Consider the following 25,941-nt stretch of genomic DNA (forward strand, 5'->3'; position numbering starts at 1 on the left):
ATTAAACTTGTTTATTAATTCATGCAAACGTTTTCCAACTTGGGCAAAGCTGGAAGAAAAGGACTTCTGACAAAGGAGCTGGGTTGTATGAGAGATTTTAAGATTCACCCCTCTCAACCAACTCCAGAAGGTAACATAATAACAATTTATAGAAACATTTTTACCACATTTGAACAAAATACAATTTCATCCATAATCTTCAAACTCGTTTTCCACTTTCCAGGGAGTCCAAGCTCATATCCTTGTTCAGAGTTTAAAACACCCTGTTTTAAGTATTTCCTTGTCCAGACAAGTTCTTGCTTGCCTCAGTAGGGTCTGCAAGCTTACACGAGAGCACGCTAACTCTCAGTCCACCCCTTGCTCTATGTGATAAAAAGAACTGCAGGGAGAAAAGAGAGAGAGAGAGAGAGGGAGTTAACTTTAAAAACCACCACGTATAGGGGCGCCTGGGTGGCTCGGTCGGTTAAGCGTCCGACTTCGGCTCAGGTCACGACCTCACGGTCCGTGAGTTCGAGCCCCGCGTCCGGCTCTGTGCTGACGGCTCAGAGCCTGGAGCCTGTTTCGGATTCTGTGTCTCCCCCTCTCTCTGCCCCTCCCCTGTTCATGCTCTGTCTCTCTCTGTCTCAAAAATAAATAAACATTAAAAAAAATTAAAAAATAATAATAAAAAAAATAAAAACCACCACGTATATAAAGTTGAAAACCAGTGAGCACAAGAGAGCCACGACGAGCTGTTCTGCAGGTGTGAGCATACACCTGAGAGAGTCCCGGTCTCAGGGCCAGTTTGGAGAGAAATTACAGATGTGGCTCCTGATGCTGATTTTGTAAAAATCTATGTTATTTGTTTCATGGCATTTCTCTTTGGTAGGAAAATTGGAGTTTCAAATCCAGTACTTAACAAAAAGAAGGGTTTAAAGTGTCTTCAAGGGGCACCCGGCTGGCTCAGTCAGTGGAGCATGTACCTCTTGATCTCAGTGTCATGAGTTCAAGCCCCACATTGGGTGCAGAGGTTACATGCGTACAATCATGCATAAAATAAAGTGTGTCAAGCCAGCAGCTGTGACAGATGTTAACCCGTGGTGGCGACCTAATCTGTCAGGCTATGGGGACGTGGTGATGTGCTTTATTGATAACAACGTCTCCCTTCTGACAATAAAGCACCTTCACCAACATTTTATTTAACGCAGGGCAGAAGGGCACATCAGCTAGCTGGTTTACTTTCAAAGACTACTAGGAAAAGACTCCTGGCAGGAAACACTGCGAGACTGAACTGGGCAACGAAGCTCCGTGGGCACCTTCCCATGGAGCGTCCCCACCCCCCTCCCCCAGTCAGGGTGCGGCTGGCCGGAGCGCTGGAGCTGCCTCATTCGGCAGCAATTTTCAGGGCCTTGATGGAGCGGTTTTTAAGTTGCAGGAAACAGATAGTGAAGCAAATAGTGGTCCCGCTCGGAGAAATCCAGATAAGCTCCATCTGGGTGAGGACTCGACCACTCTGCCCTGCAGAAGGACCACTCTGCAGGTGCACAGAAGCCCGCTTCAGCACTGCTGGTAGCCTGCCTTTATGCCTCTTCTCCCGGTTCTCCTCTGAATTCATTCAGGGAGGACACATTCCTGGTTTCTTCACTAACTAATGAAATTGAATTAAATCTTTGATGTGTTCATTTTATTTTTGTATGACAGTCATGGCTTTACCCTTTTTGGAAATCATTTGACACTAACATCAGACTTAAAAGGACCTGTAGTAATATCACCATGTGTTTTAAAACATTAAAATACCTTCTTTTGAAATCCCTCCAACTAAACCATTTGAAGTAGCCATAGTTTTGTTTGTTTGTTTTGAAGGAGAGAGAGAGAGAGAGAGAGAGAGAGAGGCAGGGGCAGAGGGACAGAGAGAATCCCAAGCAGGCGCCACACTCAGCGCGGAAGCCAGTGTGTGGGGCCCGATCTCACGAACCATGAGCTCATGACCTGAGCCAAAATCAAGAGTTGGACATTCAACCGACTAAGCCCCCGCAGGCACCCCTATTTTTAATTGAAATATGCATATACAAAATATCCCATCTGTACAACAATACTTTTTGTCATTTTTTAACTGATTTAAAATAATTGATAAATTGTATTTGATTCTCAAGATCTTTATTACATTTTTTTTAGTTTTTTTTTAATGTTTATTTATTTTTGAGACAGAGAGAGACAGAGCATGAACGAGGGAGGGTCACAGAGAGAGGGAGACACAGAATCTGAAGCAGGCTCCAGGCTCTGAGCGGTCAGCACAGAGCCCGACGCGGGGCTCGAACTCACGGACCGTGAGATCATGACCTGAGCCGAAGTCGGCCGCTTAACCGACTGAGCCATCCAGGCACCCCAAGATCTTTATTACATTTTGTATTATGATCATTTTAACTTTTTAGTTTATTTCTGAGAGACAGACAGAGAGTGAGCAGGGAAGGGGCAGAGAGAGGGGGAGACACAGAATCCCAAGCAGGCTCCAGGTTCTGAGCTGTCAGCACAGAGATCAACACGGGACTTGAACTCACAGACCATGAGATCACGACCTGAGCCAAAATGGGCCACCTAACTGACTGAACCACCCAGGTGGCCCTGTGATATGACCATTTTATATCTGCTTAAAATCTTTGTTCAATCTGACTTAAATACTTTTTAAAAATATTCTTTGGGAAGGTACAATATTTACTTGAGAGCAATTTATTGGTATGTTTGAATTGAGTTAGGAAAACTGCAAGTAACTTGCCATGAATTTAAGTTGATCAAATTCATTAGCAACTTGCACCTCATATTTGGAGGGAAAACAAAGTCGGTCATAGATCTGAGTATATTCTGAGTTGGGAACGGACAGTATTCACATGGACCCATGCTAATGGTGGAAGAGACACAGCATGTCCTTGCAATTTCCCCCTTAGGCCTAGCAATGAAGAAGTCTCAAAGCAAGGTCCTAGAAATATCAGTGAGACCATAGGTAACTCCATGTCGGTAACCCACTCGGATATGCTTGAGGCCACAAGGAAAGAAGCCACTGGAAAATGGGAACACCTGCTTCTGAGGCTGGGCTGGTGGAGATGCAGTGTTCTCAAAGACTATTTTAGAGTCTCTGTGAGATCACAACTACTTCCGTGATTATACTAAGACGCGGTTGGCCTTTTTATTCTCATTCTTCCACAGAACACACGGTGGTTTTCCAGAGGCTATGGAACATGAGATGACGACATTGCAGACTGTTAAAGGAATGTGTGCTCATGAACGTGTTTTAGGTTGTTCTCGATGTTACGTCCTCGTGCAGTAAATACAGACAGATATAATTCTCTGAAAGAGGAGCTTAAAAACTTTGAAGAGTGTGAAGGAGAAAACTTTTCAGACTGGCAGAAGGAGAGGAGTCACGTAGGCTGCAGCCCTATCTCACCTGTGACCTGGCACAAGTAGCAGTATTTCTTGGTCCCATTTCCCGCATTTGCAAAACAACAGGAGTTTGTCTCAGTCCCCTTTCCCCTTTAATACTAAGATTCTGTGACACCACCCCCTCCCCCCAATGCTGCGGCCCTGCTCTGGTTAGAGCAGCAGGACCACAGCGTTTTAGAGGGTCACAGAGGCTGAGTGGCGGGATTAGAGTTCAAACCCGGAGACTGTGTAGCCCCCCGCACCCACACATGTGACCGTGCCATCCAGTTCTGCTTACTGAATTGAGGGGCACTGCCACAGAGGTGGGGCAGGGCGAGGACCAGCTTTGACAGCCCAGCGCACTGCCTTGGAGTTAACCTTACATATAGTGTCTTTGTTGGTCTATTTCTTTCTCTCTTTCTTTTAAAGATCCTATTTTTAAGTAATCTCTACACCCAACGCGGGCCTTGAACTCACAACCCTGAGATGAAGAATCCCACCCTCCACCGACTGGGCCAGCCAGGCACCCCTTGCTGGTCTATTTCTTTGGTGTCCTGTGGAGTCCCTTTATACTTTACGGGGAAAAACAAAACAAAACAAAACAACAGATGACTTGCATTGTTTCCACAGTAGCCAAGTCCTTCTGCACATGTGGAATTGGGCATTAAAAATAACAAATTCCCGAACTTTCTAGGTCTTACTCTAGGATTTTCTTATTACTTGAATATACAGAGTAACATAGTACTGTAAAATATACTAACTTTTAAGTAAAGTTTGCTTCTCTCCAGAAGAAACTGCCACTTCAGCGCTGTTTTCTGTTCATCCGTCATTGTAAGAAACTCATTCACCTGGTTAAAACGATCAAACACACATTTCCGAAGTCTGTATAAATAACTCATCTTGACAGCAATGTGGAGCTTCACTTTGCTCACTTGACTGGGATTTTATTCACACAAGTGACAGCTCAATTCTAAATGGAGGAGAGGTCAGAAAGGCTCTGAAGGAAACCCCTGAAGGGAGTCAGGTGGCTCAGTCCAGAAAACTCCCCTTCACAAACTAGAAACTGCTTGGGGCCGAGGTTTAATGGTAAACTTCAGGAGCGGGTTCTCACCATAAAAAACACATGCCTGTCATCAAGCCCACACGCCCCTAAGTATCTGCTGCCGTCCCGATGGAGGCCACCGTGTGCGCTGACTGCATCTGGCTCACTTTGCGCAGCTGGTCGTGGCGCGTCGCCAAACCCTCCTTCTGTCTCACCACCGATCGGCACCCCCCAATGCGCTGTTCTGCCCACTGTGACTACAGACAGAGAAGGTCTTTCTCCACTGCAGCCAACAGCCTCCAACACTATTCCCACCAGCGAGATTAGCGGTGATTGGCAAACGTGCAATTATTTCTTCACTAAAGCAATGTGTGTTTCCATCAAGACTGATTTTTTCCCCCCAGACCTCTTTATTAATGACTTAATTTCTATCAAATGTCCACTGAAATAACCTATGTTTGGGGGAAGAGAATTCAATCTGGAATTATTTCTAAACACATGTTCCTTTCTGCTACTTACCGTGCAGCCTAAAGTCTCCTCTGCAACACCTCCCGTGAGGCTGCAGGCATGGAGGGTGCCTGTGTGGTCAGTGACATCAATTAGCAAGTGGAAGCTGAGAAAAACAGATTTAAGTTCCAAAGAATCTCGGTGGCAAGTAGGGCAGGTGCCGGATGCTTCCTTCATAACGTATCCACAGCCCGAGCTGAAAAGAAACAAAGACAGTGATAACAGGTGAGGGCGTAAATGACCAACCTGATCTCTAGCTGAAGAACCACGTTCCCTTAAAAGTCTAAACCAGAGTAAGGACTTCCGGAGCCCTTAGAGCAGTGCAATGCCAGACGGACGGGCGAAGCAGGCAACGCCACAATTTGCGGTCAATCCTATTTTCCACTGCCCTGCATCCCCCTGCTGGGGCTCCTTCACCCCCTCCCTTCTGCAGACAGCGGCAGGACCGGCTCTCAGCCCTGGAAATCTGTCACGGCCTATTCCTTGACACTGCAGGTACGTCCGTCTAGTCTCCCTGGCTCAGGGCGCTGAGGGCAAGGATCATGCCCTGTCCCCGGAAAGCCGGGGTTCGACAAATGCTCACATGATGCTTCTGTACTAGGCTTCCACATGTTGACAGAAAAATCCTAGGGGTGGTCAAGTTCACACCCTGAATGCTGTTAGTACTGCCAGGAGCCCACTCTTCTCTCTTTAGGGGAATTACATGCTGTTCCATATGTTTGGAGCAGTCTGCTTTAGCCACGTGGAACAGAAAGACCGACTCAAGTTTCTCAAGTGGAGGGGCGATCTGAAGACGGTGCTTTCTTGTCTGGGCACGTATCACTTTTAAGCTAAATTTCAGATGCTTTTCCTCACGTATCAATATTAAAGATGTAGGAAAAAATGAGAAAGACATTAAAATTTTCAAAAAGTTTTTGAAAAATATTTTTCAAAAAGTAAACACCTGACATACATTGCCACCTCCACACTGGTTTTTTTTCAACTTTAATACCAAATCATAAAATGTTTTTAAAATCCATAGATCAGTATCCTGACTGTGGTGGTAGATACACAAAGCTACACATGTAATAAAACCACATAGAACTTCACACACACACACACACACACACACACACACACACACACACACACAAATGACTGCATGTCAATCTGGTGAAATTTGAATAAAAATCATCAGATTGAATTAATATCAATACCCTGGCTACGATGTAATACTATAGTTTCATAAAATGTTACCATCGGAGGGAAGTGGAGAAAGTATCCATGGATTCTCTTTATTAGTTCTTACAACTCCATGTGAGTCTACAACTATCTCAATAAAATTTTCAATTACAAAAATTCATAGTAACGTCCTAGATGTTTCTTGCTAAGCATCTTTTGGCTAAGATTATTAAATCTACTGGGGTTTGCTTTTGTACGATAACTTTGACCTAGGAGAGGCTAGAAATCATATTTACCATGTGGCTGAAAATAATTTTTTTTTTATTTTTTTTTTATTTTTATTTTTTTTTTTATTTTTTTTTTAATTTTTTTTTCAACGTTTATTTATTTTTGGGACAGAGAGAGACAGAGCATGAACAGTGGAGGGGCAGAGAGAGAGGGAGACACAGAATCGGAAACAGGCTCCAGGCTCTGAGCCATCAGCCCAGAGCCCGACGCGGGGCTCGAACTCACGGACCGCGAGATCGTGACCTGGCTGAAGTCGGACGCTTAACCGACTGCGCCACCCAGGCGCCCCTGAAAATAATTTTTTTTAAGAGAGAGAGACGAGGGAGGGCAGAAAGGAGAGAGGGAGGGAGAGGGAGGGAGAGGGAGAGGGAGAGAGAGAGAGAGAGAGAGAGAGAGAGAGAGAGAGAGAGAGAGAGAGAGAGGGAGAGAGAGAGAGAGAGAGAGAGAGATACCACAAGGAGCAGACACACAGAGAAGTAGGGCTGGAGCTCATGAACCATGAGATCATGACCTGAGCTGAAGTCAGATGCTTAACCGACTGAGCCACTCAGGCGCCCACAGCTGAAAAGAATTTTTTTTTTAAATGCTAAGGGCGTCTGAGTGGCACCGTCTGTTGAGTGTCTGACTCTTGATCTAGACTCAGGTTGTGACCTCATGGTTTGTGACTTTGAGTCCCAAGTCGGGCTCTGTGCTGAGGGTGTGGAGCCTGCTTGGGATTCTGTCTCTCCTTTGCCCTGCCCTCCCCCATTTGTGGGTATGCACATGTGCTCTCTCTCTCTCAAAAATAAACAAGGAAAAATTTTAAATGCTGTCACTTGTCATCTCAGTTCGAAGTTTCTGGCAGTATTATATCTTTTTATTTTGTGACTACAGAAACACAGCAAATCAAATTTTACCTTAAAAGACAATTATAGGGGCACCTGAGTGGCTCAGTCGGTTAAGCAGCTGACTCTTGATTTTGGCTTGGTCATGATCTCATGGTCATGAATGGAGCCCCACATCACACTGAGCATGGAGCCTGCTGGATTCTCTCTCCCTCTCTCCCTGCCTCTCTCCCTTGCTCTCTCTCTCTCTCTCTCTCTCAAAATAAATAAACATTAAAAAAGAGAGAGAGAGAGAAAGCTTGGGCGCCTGGGTGGCTGGGTTGGTTGAGCGGTCTGACTTCAGCTCAGGTCATGATCTCACAGTTTGCGGGTCTGCGCCCCGTGTTGGGCTGAGCTCTCAGCACAGAGCCCGCTTTGGAGCCTCTGCCCTCCCCTCTCTGCTCCGCCTCCATTTTTGCATGCTCTACCTCTCTCTCAAAAATAAATATTTTAAAAAAAGGAAATTTTTGCCCGGCTAGCTCAGTCGGTAGAGCCTGAGACTCTTAAAAAAAAGGAACTTTTTGTTTAAAGGCAGTTATAGGGGCACCTGGCTGGCTCAGTTAGTGGAGTGTGCGACTCTTGACCTCAGGATTATGGGTTTGAGCCCCACACTGGGTATAGGGATTACTTAAAATCTTTTTTTAAAGGCAATTATTGGGGCACGTGGGTGGCTCAGTTGGTTAAGCATCCGACTTCAGATGAGGTCATGATCTCGCGGCTTGTGAGTTCGAGCCCCACGTCAGGCACTGTGCTCAGAGCCTGGAGCCTGCTTGGGATTCTGTGTCTCCCTCTCTCTCTGCCCCCCACTCATTCTCTCTCTCTCTCTCTCTCTCTCTCTCTCTCTCTCTCTCTCCAAAGTAAATAAACATTAAAAAAATTTAAGGCAATTATAATCTTTCAATCTAAGTAGTCTGTCTTGGAAATTTAAGTATGGGTTATTCATTTATACCTTTCGTTCAAATATATAACCACTGTTATTTCAAAGAATATCTTTAACTTTCATAGGGCTTAAAATTTATTGACGTTAGTTGGTCTTTATTTCTTACAAGAATGACTTTGCTGACAGTAATAGGTCTGCTTACCATCGGCGTCGAACGACAGTTGTGGTTGCACCATCAATGTTCAGTGTAGAAATGTGAGCATAAAGAATCCCGTAGAAAGGGTCAGCTTTCCCTTCATTCTTCAAAGCTTTTACCTTTAATTGTTCAACTGTATAGACATCAACTATTGCATTTACTAAAAATAAAAAGTAATTAACAGCTCTCTATGTATTCGAAGAACTCCAAAAGATTATATCCAAATAGAAAAACTATAAAGTTCAAATGAGAACGTGTAACAGGCTCAGTTAAGTAACAGAAAAATTATTATATCTGCTATATTAAACCTGATTATATAAATGGACATAACAACAAAAAAAAAGCAAAAAAAAAAAAAAAGGAAAAGAATGGGAATTTTAATTCATTTTATTTCATTGAAGACTTTCTGGTCATCAGAAGACACCAGTAAAAGCGTGGGAAGGCAAGCCTCAGAGTGGGGCATGCTAGCAATCTTAGAGGATAAAAAGGACTCCTATCTACATACATAAATAATTCTTAAAAGTAAGAAAAAGACAGTCAACTCAAGTTTGTAGCTCCCATGAGATTGGCAAAAGGTTTTAGAAACCTCTAAAAGTTTTATACAACCTTTGAGAAAGTGGAAATATAGCAGTTACAGAATAAGAATATGGTATCTTTTACTATGTAAAACAAAGTACTTCCTTTTAAAAATCCAAATAACATTTAAAGGTCGCTTACAATTTATGGAATCTTTCAGATAACTGTCGATTTCACCATCCAGAGGATTTGTTTCTTTATTCTCTCTTATAAAATTCAACAGGATGTTAGCTTCTGGTGTATCTTAAATCAAAAATGCACAATAAATGAAAAACAATGGATCACTTTTTAGATAACTGCAAGTGATCCAAAATGATTTTCAATAAGTAAAGGCATATGAAAACATAAATAGGATATTGTGCAGCCATCAGCAGTCTATTCAGTGAAGAGATGTAGACCAAACATTGTTAAAGGGCAGCTTACAAAACTATGTGGAACAATTTCCTTTAAATTAAATACACACACACACACACACAGATATGCAAGGTTATCTGGAAGAGTATGTATCAAAGAAATGATTCTCTTGTAAAATAGTAGGAGTATAGGTGTCGTTTTCCCTTTTTGCTTTTAGTATTTTCTGAATTTTATATGCATTTCTTTTCTGATCAGAAAAAAATTTTTAAGTTTATTTGAAAGTCTTGTTCCTCGACTTGGAATACAAGTATTCTCAGGAATAGTCAGAATGTGTACCAGAAGGTTTCCATGTGACCCGACACCTTCAGCCCAAGCCCCCAACCTCCAACACCTGACGGCCTTTCGGCCCTCCCTGACCGACTCCAACACTCTGTAGACCTGCCATTGCGGGGGCCCCTCCCCACTGAGCCCCGGGGCAGAGGCAGGCACTTCTCCTTCGTTCCTGTTCAACCAGGAGTCCTATCACTGAGCTTTCACAAAACCATCCTGAAATTCCTTGTGAGCAGGGCTTCTGCCTTTCCAGCCCTGAGGCTCTCATACCCAGTACAGTGACTGTCCTTTCACTCATCTGACCATCCATCCATCGTGTCCGGCCTTGTTCCAGAAAGGACTCACATCATCTCAGTGCTTGGCAAATAAAAGGCATTCAACAGATATTTGTAAGTGAGTGAGTGAATGAATGCATGTTTCAGAACCACGGACGGAACTGTGGCACTGGAGACAGGGGCAGGGGCTGGACCGAGGTCACAGAAATCCAACCACGCCCCCCACCCCCACCCCCTGCAGGTGCGGCTATGAAGATCCCTGCCGACGACAAGGTTCTCAGGCCTGTGTGGTGGACACTCACAGGGCAGAGAAAGCCATAAGCAAAGCTAGGATGACAGTTTAAGCCAGTAGAGGTTTTTAATTTCTACTTGGCTGGTAGAGCCCAGGAAATTAGAAATAAGGGTGATTAAATATGCACATGAGGCGCGCCTGGGTGGCTGAGTTGGTTAAGTGACCGACTTCAGCCCAGGTCATGATCTTGTGGTTCGTGGGTTCGAGCCCTGCGTCGGGCTCTGTGCTGACAGCTCAGAGCCTGGAGCCTGCTTCGGATTCTGTGTCTCCCTCTCTCTCTGCCCCTCCCTTGCTCATGTTCTATCTGTCTCAAAACAAACATTGAAATTTTTTTGAAATATGCACGTGAAAATTCACACACCCTCCTGAGTACTGACTGTCCTTTTCTCTTTGAGAAAGCAGGTGTCTATTCTAGTGATGCTGGCATTGCTCAAACACTTTGACATTTCACCTTTGCATCTGTTTTCAGAACCAAATAGACAACATCCATTGAATATGTGTCTCATTAACTTAGCTTTGAGTTTTGTCCTAGTGAGCTTGATAACCTTTTCCAACAGACAAACCCAAATGTCTTTTAGAAATTTTCCCAGGCCTAATTTACCCTTAAAGGATGGAGATTTCTTAATCATTGACATTACTCTATATAATACTATTAAAACTATTAATATTGATAAATTATTAAAAAATAATAAACCATAGTATTCCTCTCAAGGAAAGAAATGGAAAGAAAAGGAACCAGAGTGCAGTCTTGTCTTAAATGTTGAGAATAGATCACAGTTGTGCCACCATCGGTTTATAAAAAGCAGCTAGAGCGATCCTTTTAGTTCATAGAAAAGGCCACCCTCTGCTCCAAATCCTGACCTGGTTCCCCTTCCCTATGACCTCTCATTAGCCTATAAAGCCTTCTTGAGACCCACCCTCCCCTCTGACCTTGACACCTCCTCCTGCCTGCGCTCCGTCAGCTGCAGCCACACTGGCCTCCTTGCTGTTCTACCCACAAGCAGGCTCCGTCCAGCCTCTGGGCCTTTGCACTGGCTGCTCCTTGGCCTGGCGCTCTTTCCTGTGGTTAACCCTCTCACTGCCTCACCACGTCTCTGCTCAAATGTCACCTTCCCAAGGAGGCCAACCTTCCCTATACCCCCCATGTCATTCTGGCCCCTCCTGACCCCATTCCTCTTTTTCTTCTTAAATACTTCATAACCCACAGATGTGTTATCTTTGTTGTTTCTTATCTCTCTCTCCTGCTAGACCGTGAGCATCACGCGGGCAGAGACATTTGTGTTTTGTCACTGGACCCCAGGAGAATTCCTGGCACACAGCGTGTGCACAGCAGATGAGATCTCAACGAAGGCAAGCCAGGGCACATCACGTCACCTTCCACGACACCACTTTCAGGGACACGGCGTCCCTGGGCAGATGTGCAAGGTCCAGTGCACTTACGGAGACAACAGAGTCTTGTCGCTTTAGGTCATACTTTAAAAAATTCTGCTAATGGTTTGCTCAAAGACAGAAAATTGCTTTGTAATTCCCGGTCAGTGTCGATGCTCTGTTAGTGGCCGGCAGAGTGAGCTGCTGTTCGAGAGGGAAGGCTGTCGTATTCACATCTTCCTGAGATTGTGAAGGGTCATTCCGGCTCTGGTGCCAGGCTAAGCATTCTATCTGCAGTACAGAGTGCTCTGAGGGTCCTTAAAGGCACCAACCCCTCACGTCTCCCCAGATCCCGCTCCCCAGACTGCATGCTGGAATAAACTGTGACTGCTTTCAACATCCACGCCCGTGGGCCTTAGGGGTATTTCATTCATGCTGTGAACTAATGATACTATGTATATGTTCTCAGTACTCCAGTATGAAATTATTTGAATATAGTAAAACTGAATTTATTTTTAAAACAGAAATTTAGGTAATCCAATCAATAGCATTGATCTCTCAGAAATGATTACAAGGGACGATGCTCTAAAAATGAATCTAGTTTTCACATTTCTTTAGTAAAGACAGCAAAGAGACAGCTTGCTGCAAATTTAAGAAATATAGATGGAAAGCAGATAAAGCAGTTTTCACTTTTAATTCAAATGAAATCCAAGCACTGTTTTCATTCTTAAATATACTGCACAAATACTGAAATGTGTCAGACAGACATTTCCAAAGGGATAAGAAATTTCAGATAGCCTTTTACCTGGATTAGTTGTAATAATGGTTTTTGAGATTACTGTTGCTGTCATGCAGTTCCGAAATTTGTCAAAACTTATTCTTACATCTGAGGCAAATATTACTGTTTAGGGGGAAAAAGCCATTTTAAAATTATTATGTGTGGGGGGGGGTATAAAAAATGACAAACAGTGAACACAAGCATCACAGTATCATACCTGTTTCTCGTGGCATCCAGCTCTGTGCAACTAGAATAGATTCATTATCCCAACTGCATATTTTTAAAAAGAAGCAAAAGTCAAATACATTAGGGAAAACTGGCAGTGACCACTTTCTTTACCAAAAAAAGAATGTCCTAATGGCTGGAGTTAACGATTCCCCAAGTTATCAAGGCACAAGTTAAGGATGCTGGCTTCTCCTGCATTTTGCAGGACACACGGTCTATTTCACAAAGCATTTAACAACTGCGTGATAAATCATTCCTTTGATACTATTCATCTTTAACAACTTCTGCCCCATCGATTCCATCTTTGCCCACTACTTAGGTCACTCCAGGCGAGTTAGAACTGAGTGACTACAAATTGAAAGCCTTTAAAGTCTCTCTGTCAGACCATTAAGAGGGGGCTCCCACATTGGATAAACTGTTCAGGAGACCTGATGGGTTGAAGGCCTGTTTCACATTAATGGTTTTTGTGGGTTGTTTTTTTTTTTTGATTTTTTTTTTTGGTGCCCTGGCTTCTGGAGTCTAGATAATGCCACGTCCTACCCTACGGTGCCCCAGGTGCAGCCTGGGACAACACTTGCTTTTCTACCATCTTCCCACAGCCTGACTCCAGGACGCTACCCAGGCAATCAGGGAAAATCTGGCTGGTTTATTACCAATGGGACCAAATAAATCATTGTTTGTTATAAAGCAGAGAACAAGAATGAACCAGTCACAGTGGAGTCCATCTAAACAATTCCGTGCTGCCTACAGATCTCATTTTAAGTTAATCTTACAGCACAGAGTGTAACAAGTCAATGTACAAGAGCAAAGTCTCCAATAATTATTTCTCTCCAGTCATTACCCCTCTCCTACTATGAAATCCATCATCTTTTTGGTGAAACAAAAGCATTCTGTCTTGGTGATAACAGCAGGGATTTCAGTTTGGAACAGAGGTGGGAGGTTACCATGTCATTGTAAAAGAAGACTCCGTCTCATCATAGAGTTTCACCTCACACCTCTGGCCTTTTCTTCGGTCTGAAGTTGTAAAGTATTTTGGTTCTCCAACCTTAGGAATTGAAGGAAATGATTACTCTTCACCTATAGTTGTAGAGGTACTTAAATGTTTGTTAATGGAAGTACTCAAATCTTTATCTTTTAAATATCAAATTAAAATATCAAAATAGAAAGAATCACTACTATATACTTGGTGATTTTAAAAGAATCTTCTATCTAGGGGTCATCTGAATGGCTCAGTGCAGCCTGCTTGGGATTCTCTCTCTCTCTGTCTGTCTCTGTCTCTCTCTCTCACACACATACACACACACACACACACACACACATTTTTAGAAAGCATCTTCTGGGGTGCCTGGGTGGCTCAGTCAGTTAAACGTCCGGCTTCGGTTCAGGTCATGATCTCACCGTTCAGGAGTTTGAGCCCCACATCAGGCTCCGTGCTGACAGCTCAGAGCCTGGAGCCTGCTTCAGATTCTGAGTCTCCCGCTCTCTGCCCCTCCCTCTCCCCCCGCTCTCAAAAATAAGCAAACATTAAAAAAATTTTTTTTAACATCTTTTATCTAAACTAGGTATATTTAGCTGAAGTTATAAGTTACACACTTTGATTAAAGAGAGACACAGAAATATGTGCTTTAAGACTATGGGATGTTTTCAACATGTCAAAAACCATGCTCCAAGACAAGCCCCTGGGTGGCATCTAGGTGGACTCACTGAGGATAGAAAGTATATTTTCAACACCCTGTGATCCCTGTGGCTTGGCTCAGAGCCTGGCATGGAGTATAAGTGACTGAATGAGCTCAGTCTTCCAAGGATTCAGCAACCTCTTCTTGCTAGCACAGGTATGGTATCAATGCCTTCTTTGCCGCCTCCATAGGGATAAAGTGGTGAGGACCAAATGAGGGACGTATGGGAGGGCACTTTGACCCCCATCTCGCTTGACCCACATTGCGGAGAAGAAGATCACGGAAGTGGAGGTAACCTCAGGGGCCCTTCTGTCCCCCCAGGGAGTTCTCAAATTTAAGAGCAGGCCCCTCTGACAGCCGCACAGCAGTGGCCCAAGCATGGGCGGCCAGCCGGCTGCTCCTTAAGCTACTGTCACCACTGCATCTCCGGGCAGGGCTGAGCTCCGGGGGAAGGAGCTGAGGAAAGACACAGCTGCCAGCAATAGAGCAGGATCTAGAAGGAAAGTTGGAGGAAAGCACAGCCCGAGGAGGACAGAGGTCTGCCGCACCACAGGACACGAGAGAATTGCAGGAAAAGGCCTCTAAAGTGAAGAGAAAGAGGTAAGAGAGAAGAGAGAAAGGGTTAAACAAAAATGTGAAGAAAAGGAAATGAAAGAGGGATGGAAGCAAAATGGCAGAAGAAAGAATGGGAAAACAAAGAGGTAACATCATCCCAGAAAAGAGAGTACCAGACCCACGGCGGTTAAGCAGGAAAAGCTGTTGCAGGCTTCTGTTTATACTCGATACTGAGTTTTAGAGAATTCTTACTACATTGTAATATAATGGCATTATATGGAATTGCAGGGAAATTGAGATCATATTTCGCCTTTACCTAAGAAGCTAAAATTGCCCAGGGCGCCTGGGTGGCTCAATTGGTTAAAGGTCTGACTTAGGCTCAGGTCATGATCTCAGGGTTCATAAGTTCAAGCCCTGTGTTGGGCTCTGCGCTGACAGCTCGGAGCCTGGAGCCTGCTTCAGATTCTGTGTCTCCCTCTCTCTGTCTGTCTGTCTCTCTCTCTCAAAAATAAGTAAACATTGAAAAAAAATTTTTTTTAACAAGATAAATTGCCCAGAAAGGGATCTCTCCAATTTAAAAAAAATTTTTAAATGTTTATTTGTTTTTGAGAGAGAGAGACAGAGCATGAGTGGGGCAGGGGCAGGGGCAGGGGCAGAGAGAGGGAGACAGAATCGAAAGCAGGCTCCAGGCTCTGAGCTGTCAGCACAGAGCCTGACGCGGGGCTTGAACTCAGGAGCTGTGAGATCATGACCTGAGCCAAAGTCGGATGCTTAACTGACTGAGCCACCAAGGCACCGCTTCTGTTTTTCAATATTTTCATATAGGGTATTTATTCCTCTGATCTGAATTATATCGAGGGCTCACTATGTGGCAGGCACTGTGCTAGGCTGGGGCTAAGGTGGACAGCAAAGCAGACGTGGCTTCACCATCACAGGTCTGTCAACAGGGAGAATCAACCCTGTCATTTAATACAGAAAAGCAATGAGCAATTACTTACAACATTATCTACATTATCTTCAATACCCAGGTACCCAGGGCTATTTCATATATATACATATATATATATATATATGGTCTTTGACTATCATCACTATATATACTGAGGAATTGGTCTTGCTCCTTTCATCTTCTTCATGAGCTTTTTTTAGTGAAACTTTTTTTTTTTTTTGGTAGGCTTCACACCCAGCACAGAGTAGCTTAAACTCATGACCCTGAGATTATGACCTGAGCTGAGATCAAGAGTCAGATGCTTAACTCACTGAGCCACCCAGGGGCCCTGAAACCTTACTTTTGAGATCTCTCTCTAAATGCCTGCCAAGTGACTAGTCTGACCAACAGTTTGAAACTCACTGCAGCAACTGTGAGAGAGAGAGATGATGATGTGCCATTGGTGAGGGGCTCCGCAGCACCCCACGATGCCTGCATTAGGTCACAGACCGGCCACACAGTGGATATTCTCACCCCCATCTCAGGATATCACGAGCACACACACGAATGGACGACATGAGTTTTCCAACTTCCACTCCTTCAGGAGACTTCCTGCAGATCTTCAAGTCAATGAATTTACCCTTTCCATTCGTGTCTTTATTTAACCCAAGTATGAAAAGCTCTCGTACAGTTAGTAGATCATTTATGAGTGTGCTGCATTTCACACTCAAATATGATTTTCTTTTGCTACTCACTCACAGATAAAATGCTACTTTGATGTTGATGAGAACTTGTACCATTTTCTGAATTCAAGTGACTATGGATCAAGAAAATTTACTCCAACTGGTTAATACTTTCCAAACAGAAATGCAGTGATAGGACTCCCTGCCAAAGAGAGGTTGGCTTTGTTGAGGCTTTAACTCACCGACCTCACAGCTGCAAGCACGTTAATAATCTTTCCATCCAGACTGTGTCCATTTGCAACAATATCACCCAGTGAATAGTAATCACGAGAGTCTTTAATAGGTAAGTATATCAGAGCAAGGAGCTTGGTGTCCACTTCATAACTGGAACAAACTTTTACGGTGGAGTGATTCTCACTGAGCAATAGTTTACAGTTGCTAAATTGTAAACACACAAATAGTTAAAATCAAGTGACTTTCTAGTAGAAAAATATTTCCAGGTTCACATTAAATTATCTTTTTGCTTGTGACTTAGACTATATCAAGACAATTTATACCCTCAGAAACAGTGAAAAATGTTGTACAATATTTTTTGTCTAAAATGTATTTTCATTAAGAAAATGTTCTGATGACCAATCCGTGCCCGAGTTGTAAGCATACGAGTTTCTGACCTTGCCCAAAACTCTGAGCTTCTGTTTTGTTCCCTGTGAAACAGGGGCATAAAAGTACTGTGAAATGTCGGTGGGGGTGTCCCATCATTGCCATCTCTTGACACCCCCTGCCCTGCCTGCATCAGGACCGTGCACAGACTTCCTCCAATGATGCTCTCTGTGGAATAGATGCCCAACATCTACATACTGAACTTGAATTGAGGTGCGCTCCCCGTGCAGCCAATCAACTCCTAAGTCCCTTCCGGGAGCCTCTGTCCAGCCCTCTAACCCAGGCCCTCTTCCCATACCCCCCCTACTTCTGCAGGGTTTTATCTTATCACTTCTCGCCCCAACTACTGCTTTGTCTCCTAAGCTTCCTTCCCCGCTCAGGTAGCTGAAGTGATGTTCCTCCACCACAAATATGAACATATTCTTTCCCAGCTCAAAGACCTTCTGGGCTAGCCATCGCCAGAGAATGAAGTTGGTAGGCAGGCAGGCAGAGCTGCCTGTGAGGTTTCTCTGCTCTTCTCTCCAGCTTTCCCTCCCACTGCTCCCTGCCCTTGCCCTGTATTCCAGCCACATCAGATACTAGATGATGAGAGTGACACGTACACCTGCACCCGCACTAGTTTTTAGACCAAATATAGTCAAATAGCAACAGTTTCCTATGCTTCAACCTACTATTAATTGTTCTGGAAAATGCCAGGAGGTTTCATGCTTGTTCCCTCTACCAGAAATGCTCTTCCTCCTGACCCTCCCTCCATCCATTCATCCGTTCATTCCATAAATATCTGCCGAGAGCTATTATGTGCCAAACCCTAGTCTAGGCAGAGGGAATACAGTGGTAAGAAGACGGACAAGACCTTTGATCTCATGGAGCTCACAGGTATGAGTGGGGGACAGACAGCAATGAAATCATTTCAGATCGCAGGTTATGATGATAAGGGCAAAGGGCGAGGTCCCAGCGAGGGACTGGCAGGGCCACTAACACAAAGTAAATGGAGAAGGCCTAAGGAGGTGGCGTTCAAGTGGACACTTCACTGAGGAGAAGGAGCAAGCGTCCAAAGCAGATGAGAGGAGACTGCTCTGTGCAGAGGGAAGTGAAATGCATGTGGTGTCGGTGCACAGAGCCCAGTGTGTTCAGAAAGCGGAAAGAGAAACGAGAACTGGGGTCTGGTATATGGCGAGGACAGCATGGAAGGGGGGAGGGTATGTGTGTAGTGGGACAGAGTCCCACTGACAGCCCTGTACCAGCCTCACCTTTCTCTGGAGAACCGTCCTCCATCAGAAATGCCAGCAGCGGGGAATGGAACGCCGCCAGTGGCCTGCGAACACGGGGCCCGAAGCCCACTGCCCTTCCTTCAGGGGTGCCACTCACGTTCCAGAGCTCCCTCCTGGCTCCGGTCGAGCCGCCTCTCTGCTCTACCCTGACCCTAGTGTTACAGGCGGCCCCTGACAGCCACCACCTGCACACAAAAGCTCCTCCTGGCTCTGCTTCCAGACAACACGAACTAAGAGAGTAAGGCATGTAGCCAGAGTACCTTTTGGCTATGACACATATACTGGACTTACAAGATTTAGCTCTCCTTCCTGTTGCTCAGCTTTAATGTGACTAGAGTCAAATTTGTCTAAATCTAAGCACGAGAATAAAGGTAACAAAGCCAGTTTTCATGTACTCCTGTACCAACGTCCATTACTTCACAATCAAAGGTAAATACTGTGAGGAAGAACTAAACTTCTAATTTTCAGGCTGAAGCCTCTACCCTCAGTAAGCCCTCTGCTAACCTGACACACAGGCACTTCACAGTGACGGTCACTCTCGCACAAAGGTGTTGACTCTGTGCTGGAATATTTACCCAGGAGTTGCCGGGCTGAACTTTTCTTCTCTTTCTAATTCCTTTCGTTGGATGAGAGGATTTTCAATGATCACTACAAGAGGAGGAAAAAATACTATCACAGAAGAGTAACTAGATAAATAAAGAACAGGTGTTCCTAACAATGAACATTACAATGTTATTTCTAACTTGAGTCAGTGTTACACATCCTTCATGGTCCTTTTCTTACGGCACGGTGAGGCACAGAAGCCCAGGGTTTGACCATCAATTTGATCCCAGATGACATTTCTTATGTTTTGGGTTTCAATCCCAACTGATGACCTGCTTTAACATTGCTTTGTTGACTAGTCACACTCAACATGTGATCTGGTCATGACTTGCCCTTCCATAAATCCTATACTTTAAGTGAACTTCACCCCATTCACTGTCGCCTTGGGAAACGAGAGCCTTGGGGCAGAAAGAGCGATACAAAATCCACCTCCTGATTTCAGTTCCACAACTCATCAGCTTTATGACTTAACATTTTAGGGCTTCTGTTTCCTCATTATGGTCTACATGAGACCTCTCTGTGCCGTTTTGCGAATTCCTCACGCAACCACTCCATGATGATCCCTTTTTACAAATAAAGAAGTCACAGAGGTTAAATAACTTTCTTAGGTTTTATATCTAGAAAGTAGTAGAGCTAGACTTACACTTGTTGATCCAAAATTTGTAATCTTTTCACTCCACCACACTGAGATCCTACTTAGCTTTATCATTATCGTCAACCTTAATGCTTTCAGAATCCCTTATCTCATTCACCCTCACACCCATCCACATATGGTTTAAAACCAAAATATATCTTGAGCTCCACATAACTAACGTACTGGCATTCATCCGAGAAATGTTTCTCACTGTCCTGGGCCCTGTGAAGTTTGCACAGTTTTCTGCCTTCAGAGTCCACATGTTATCACTCAGTTACAGAGACACTACAAACAACGCTGCCAGCTCACAAGACAAGGGAATAAATGTACGAGTAGGTGCTAAGCCACAGGAACACGTAGTACCCTGCTGGATGCCGCAGCGCTGGAGAGGAATAGTTCAATTATGTGCGCTACTCTTCCCCTTTTTTTCCTACCACGAAAGAGGGCTGGTGTACGTGTTGTCTCCCGCACGAGGCTGGAGCTGGCACCCAGCGGATGACAAAGTTCTGCACTGACACCAGGCGCACAACCTCATTTAACACTCACGAGAATCTACAGGGCGCTAATGCATAGTTGAGGCTCAACAAGGTTAAGAAATTTCCTCAAAGCCATGATGTAAATAAGTGTTGGAACCAGGATTTGAACCCAGATCTGTTTCCAGAGTCCTTGTTTTTTAGTACAGTACACTGGCCCATCAGAGGGATCCTGGGATGGGCAAAGGATACCAAAGACTTGGTATTTGAATCTGAAAGCAAAGCTTCTTAAAGTCCCATTAAAATTCAAACATTATGTTTTATCAAAAGCTACCTGGCAGCCTTATCATGTTTGCGGAAAGACAAGTGGCTATCGCTACAACAGGTATTGATGCAAACTCAAAAAGGAAAGAAACCAAAGATCGTAAAGCTACCTGGTAAAAATACGGGAGTATCACATTAATGGATTTCAAGCAATGAAAAGCTGCACGCCTTCCTTCTGATAAGGTTCTTGAGAATTAGGAACCGTGTTTTATTTTGACTCCCTCAAATACATCACAGGAGTAACAGTCTAACAGAAACAGTTTAAGAACCAATGCCCACTTACCACACTCTCCAATCCTAAAGCTGTCAGAAAGAGATCTGATATAGCCTTCGCTGCCCCAGGACGCTGCATTTACAAAATGGGCTGGTGAGTCCCGAATGGTAAAACTGAAAGTGTACCTCTCGGATCCAACATCTAAGGGAAACCAATGCTTTCATGTTTCAAATGAAAACTCTTAAGTTTGAATAAACAGGATTATTATGATAACAAACATACTCAAACACATGGTAAAAATATTATTTCAGATACAAATTCTACGATGTTATGCCTGTATGAATCTCAAAGCTGCCAGTCGGTAACTCCCTTCATGACTGACCCCTCTGTTCTCTTTCCCCAGTTATCTGTGGATTTCGAGGGAAATGACACATAGGCTTGAACCATACAGATAGTAGCTTAGGTTCTGCAATTTCTCTCTTACTGATATTATTTTAAACTAAGTCGTAATTCAGATCTGAATTACTTCAAATAAATAAATGTGTGCTACCAAATGCGCCACTAGGGGTCAGCAGGAACATCTTTTCCCCCTGAAATAAAATTTCTTCCCTGCTTTTTTGCTGATTAAAAAAGCAATACAACCATGGGATGCCTGGGTGGCTCCGGACGGTAGAGTAACCAATTCTTGATTTTGGCTCAGGTCAAGATCCCAGGGTTGTGGGATAGAGCCCCGCGTCAGGCTGTGGAACCTGCCTGGGATTTTCTCTCTGTCCCTCTCCTAAACTCACTCTCACTAAAACAATTTTTTTTTTAATTTTTTTTTAAAAAAGTGGGGCACCTGGGTGGCTCAGTCAGTTAAGCAACTGACTTTGGCTCAGGTCACGGTCTCATGGTTGGTTCGTTGAGTTCCAGCTCCATGTCAAGCCGTGTGCTGACAATTTGGAGCCTGGAGCCTGCTTCAGATTCTATCTCCCTCTCTCTCTGCCCAACACCCACGCCCCCCCAAAAAATAAACATTAAAAAAAATGTTTTTAAATACAACCTAACATTCATGTATAAATTACAGGTATCTACCAAACTGTTATTAGCGTTTACCTTCGGGAAGGAGACTAGGTTCAGAAGAGCTGGGGGCTGAATTAAAAAGTTCATTTTTCAACTATATAACCTTCTGTAACTGCTTGAATTTTTAGTGAAAACATATTAATACATGTGTAATGTTTCCTTAAAGTCAGTAAGCACGCCTTGTCTCCAAAAGGAGTTTTGTGCATATACGCATAAAAAGTAGTCAAACACCACAGGAACAGCTCTCTACCCTCACAGTCTGATAGGTAAAAATTGTATTTCACTGTTGTGATTTTAGCAAATGTTTAAATACTGACATTTTTCTAATTCATGTATTTTAAGTTATTCCTTTTAGAGCTTAGAAAACAAATATATGGATTTGCTCAAACTATTCAAATGATAATTCTATCTAATTAATCATGATGAAATAAGTGAAGGTGTAAGCAAGCATGGGTGCAAAATGACATCTTCATTATTTACATCAAACTTAAGAATACCGCATGAAATACGGGTGCCTGAGTGGCTCAGTCGGTTGAGCGTCTGACTTCGGCTCAGGTCAGATCTCACAGTCTGCAAGTTCGAGCCCCTCCTCGGGCTGTGAGCTGAGCGCTCGGAGCCTGGAGCCTGCTTCCGATTCTGTGTCTCCCTCTTTCTCTGTCCCTCCCCCACTCACGCTCTGTCTCTCTCCCCGTCTCAAATATAAATAAATGTTAAAAAAAATTTTTTTTTAATTCCATGAAATAAAAGAAAGCTACCGTGAGTCAAAAAAAGATAGGCATAATTACTCAGGTGATTCAAACAAAATTTGTGTCTAATGAGAGCTCTGACCTCCCTCCAGCGGTCCAGAAGCACTCAGACCGCAACCTTTAACACGCAGCACTGACGTTTGAAAAGCTAACAGTAATGCGTCGCTAGTTTTGGCGTTTTATATGGTATTGTTCTGTGTCACCTACAATAGTTTGAAAACGAGTTGATTTTGAAAATCTAATTTTAGTCTTGGATTATGTTTTCATAGTCCTAAAAGCTTTACACAGGTCAAACAACTCAGTGAGAACCACTAAAACCAAAGGTAACTGTATTTTCCGCATACAAAAAATGGATTTTTTTCCACTGGGTGGTCTGGTTGAATAAACATGCAGATGTGCTGCTGGACTTCTCTCCCTCAACACGACTCTATCATGACACATCCGTGCTCAAAACCCCTGTCCTTTGTCATGTTCTGTCTTAGCTGTACCTGTGTATGTGCACCTCTGAGGCTGAGAGTGATCGTTAAGGTAGAGTCCTTACTATGGCCACACAGCTGTACATGTCATTAAAAATGATTTTAACGTCCTTCCACATATGGCCTTAAATCAAGTACTTTACCATACAATAGAGAGCATGGCCATTGCCCTCAAGGAGTTCAATGGGCATGAGAGGTTCAATAACTTAAATATACTTTGTTGCAGTCATAAGCCACACTTGATGAAAAATGAAGCAAAGAGTCAACCAGAACTCAGCTTTTTCTGTCTGGAAAGCCTTTGACATCTGTTTTCCCAATAACTATACCAATTATTTTCTGAAAAACAAAAGGGTTATAGAAGACAAATATTAAACACAGATGTAGATGGTAAATTTAATTTCATGGACTTGTTATATTTTACTGGCTCTAACAAACATTTTTGACTAGGAGCCATTTAAATAGATTTACTCCAGACAAACATCTAAAAGAACTTCATAAATGTTCAATTCCACGAGGAATAGTACGAAGCAATAAGACAGTTAACTGCCACTGCAAATATAATCATTTAATACTTAGTAAGTTTCTACTTTACTTTCAATCACTAGGTGGAGCGCAGTCGCTGCGCATTGCTATCCATTCTTACTGAATTCATTCAAAACACATGTATATACAGTTTTATTTGCCACGGTCTTCAAAGCTTTCCTTAATATAGGACTTTCTAACAAGCCACATAAAATTGCTTAGCTTTGTAATCCAAACACGCTAAACGGTAATATAAATTTGATTGTAACAAAACTTGTATATTAATGCTAATAAATCTATGCTCTGAAGTCGTAGATCTTAACCTTAAAGATATTAACATCTCCCTAAACATTTTAACGTTCTCTTTAGTGACTACCAAAGAAAAATTGAAAAAGTACTTTAAGAAATAAAAATGTTTTCCTGAAAAGATAAATCTAAACTTACATTACTAATTCTAGCAGCTGATTTTAACCCTGCAATAATCTGTTACATTTAAAATATGTTCAAACTTTCAAGACTACCACACTCTAGCTGAGCTACTAACTAGTCTCACTACATTTAGACACACTGCTATTTCTTAAATTCCATATGCATGTAGATCTCACCAAATTTTGTTGTAAAAATACACCTAATGGAAATATCGAGTACAACTTTCTAACCGATGAGGAAATTAACAAATAGCTTACCTTTCAAGAAACACTATAACAGCAACAATTATTTTTTAACATTAACAAACTTCTCATTACACATTATTACAGTTACAAGTAAATTTAATCCCATTTTAAGAAACCGGGTTTGTAAATGCCAGATATAAACAACAGATTTGCTAGGGCAGGGAAGGTAAGGGGGTGTGACTACCTTACGATAATAGGATTCCATCTAGATTTTGTTTGACTAAATAAGTCTTCGTATATTTGAAATGATGGACTCCCCCTGCAGCCTTTCACTAAAAAATGAATTTTCACGTAATATTTCACAACTATATCTGTCGTGTACCTTTAGGTCATAAAAGGAGCCTACTGATAAGTATTTAAATGTATAACTTAAGTACAGTTTGGTCAGAGAATAGATCTTGCTGAGTAAAAATGTTTTAATTTTATTATGCTAAATTGGAGCTGTTAGTAAATATTTAATTAAAACAATACAACTAAACTTGATTATTTTGAACCATTGCTAATCATACCTACAATGTCCTACCCTCTGACCAAAAGAGAGACTAATTTTCATGTCGCTGACATAAATTCAAAGCGGTTTCGGGGTACCTAATATCTAATAATGGTACTGATGCAGTGAGTATCTTGTCAATTATATAAGCACGTGTCAAGTCAATAATGTTGATGGAATATAATGTTACCAAATAGTTTCATTAGAGACCCAAACCACTAGATCTTAAAACCTACCAGGTTAGCCATATTTGGATACAGATCTGCAAGTGCCGTGAAGGTCTTTGATGCAAAGGAGTTGGCCATTCTTTTACCTACATTTTAGAAAACATAACTTGAATGCATAAATTAAATAACTGAAAAAACCATGAAAAGTGCCAAGATTTTAAAAAATCGTCTAGGAAAGCCTCAGATATTTTATTCAGTCTTTGGGAAAAGTTTCTATTTTAACAGCGATACATAAGTCAGTACAGATCAAACCTGTAAAAAACAGGTTTCAAAAAGTCCTTTAACAGTTTTGAATGATATAGTTAGGTTGTAATTTTTAACTTTCACTTCCCCGAAACATGTAAATTTAGCAATTTTTGAGCACCCTGCAAGTTTAGAGTTTCAGGTAAAGATGATTCAATGGGACACTTGCAGACTTAAATATTTATTAGCATAAATCCTACTTTTGGAAATACAGCAAACTGTTGGTAAATACCTCAAATCTGGTTACACTGTGTGTGGGAGAGGTAGTGTTTTACCCGCATCTCTAGATGGGAAGCTCCATGAGGGAAGGATGGCACCTCAGAGATTTTCATGAGTGTATTTCAAGGCTACCTTGCACATAAAAAGCACTCAATATCAAATGGATGATATCAAAATATCGGATGGTGGCCCCGCCCTCAGGGTCATCACTCACTGTACTGTAAGAGGTTTCAGTGTAGCAACCTTTGTCAGCTGCACCAAACTGGTAGATTTATTCGATTTCACTTATTTACTCAACACGTGCAGGTTGTGTCTGATCTGCCACAGGCCCTGCATCAGGACGGGCAGGGCTGGGAGCTGGTCCCTCACCCAGGAGCCTCAGAGCAGCAGTGAAAACAGAGGGTCAGATGCAGGCCTGGATGTGTACAGCCTCAGGGCCACGGATCCAGATCCCTGGCAAGGGTAGAGGGAACACGGTGGCAATGCCACGGGGAACAGCTGTGGAGCGCCTGCTCCGAGCTGGCTCTACGCTACGGACATCAGACACAGCATGACAATCTCGGGCTGCCCTACCCCCCATCTCCCAAATTCCCCTTCCTGAGCTCTGGGCCCTCCTCCCACTTTCAAAGGGCAACCTTCTGGGGCGCCTGGCTGGTTCAGGCAGTAGAACATGCGAATCCTGGTCTTGGCGTTGTGAGCTCAAGCCCCATGTTGGGTATAGAGATTACTTTTA

The 25,941-nt window shown here is 43.1% G+C and overlaps 1 protein-coding gene across 1 annotated transcript; it reads right to left on the reverse strand.

The window, feature by feature from the left end:
- MEIOB (meiosis specific with OB-fold) lies at nt 1–25,941 on the reverse strand. Its single transcript, XM_032591642.1, has 13 exons — nt 24,756–25,941; nt 23,112–23,169; nt 20,619–20,750; nt 18,877–18,949; nt 16,613–16,808; nt 13,473–13,573; nt 12,521–12,573; nt 12,331–12,426; nt 9,048–9,149; nt 8,337–8,490; nt 4,955–5,138; nt 4,155–4,241; nt 1–379 (listed from the first exon to the last, which is right to left on the reverse strand). Exons 1-13 carry the CDS (start codon nt 24,822–24,824, stop codon nt 269–271), a joined length of 1,416 nt encoding a protein of 471 aa, XP_032447533.1. The 5' UTR covers nt 24,825–25,941; the 3' UTR covers nt 1–268.

This window comes from Lynx canadensis, chromosome E3 (genome assembly GCF_007474595.2).
Source record: "Lynx canadensis isolate LIC74 chromosome E3, mLynCan4.pri.v2, whole genome shotgun sequence".
Taxonomy (NCBI): Eukaryota; Metazoa; Chordata; class Mammalia; order Carnivora; family Felidae; genus Lynx; species Lynx canadensis.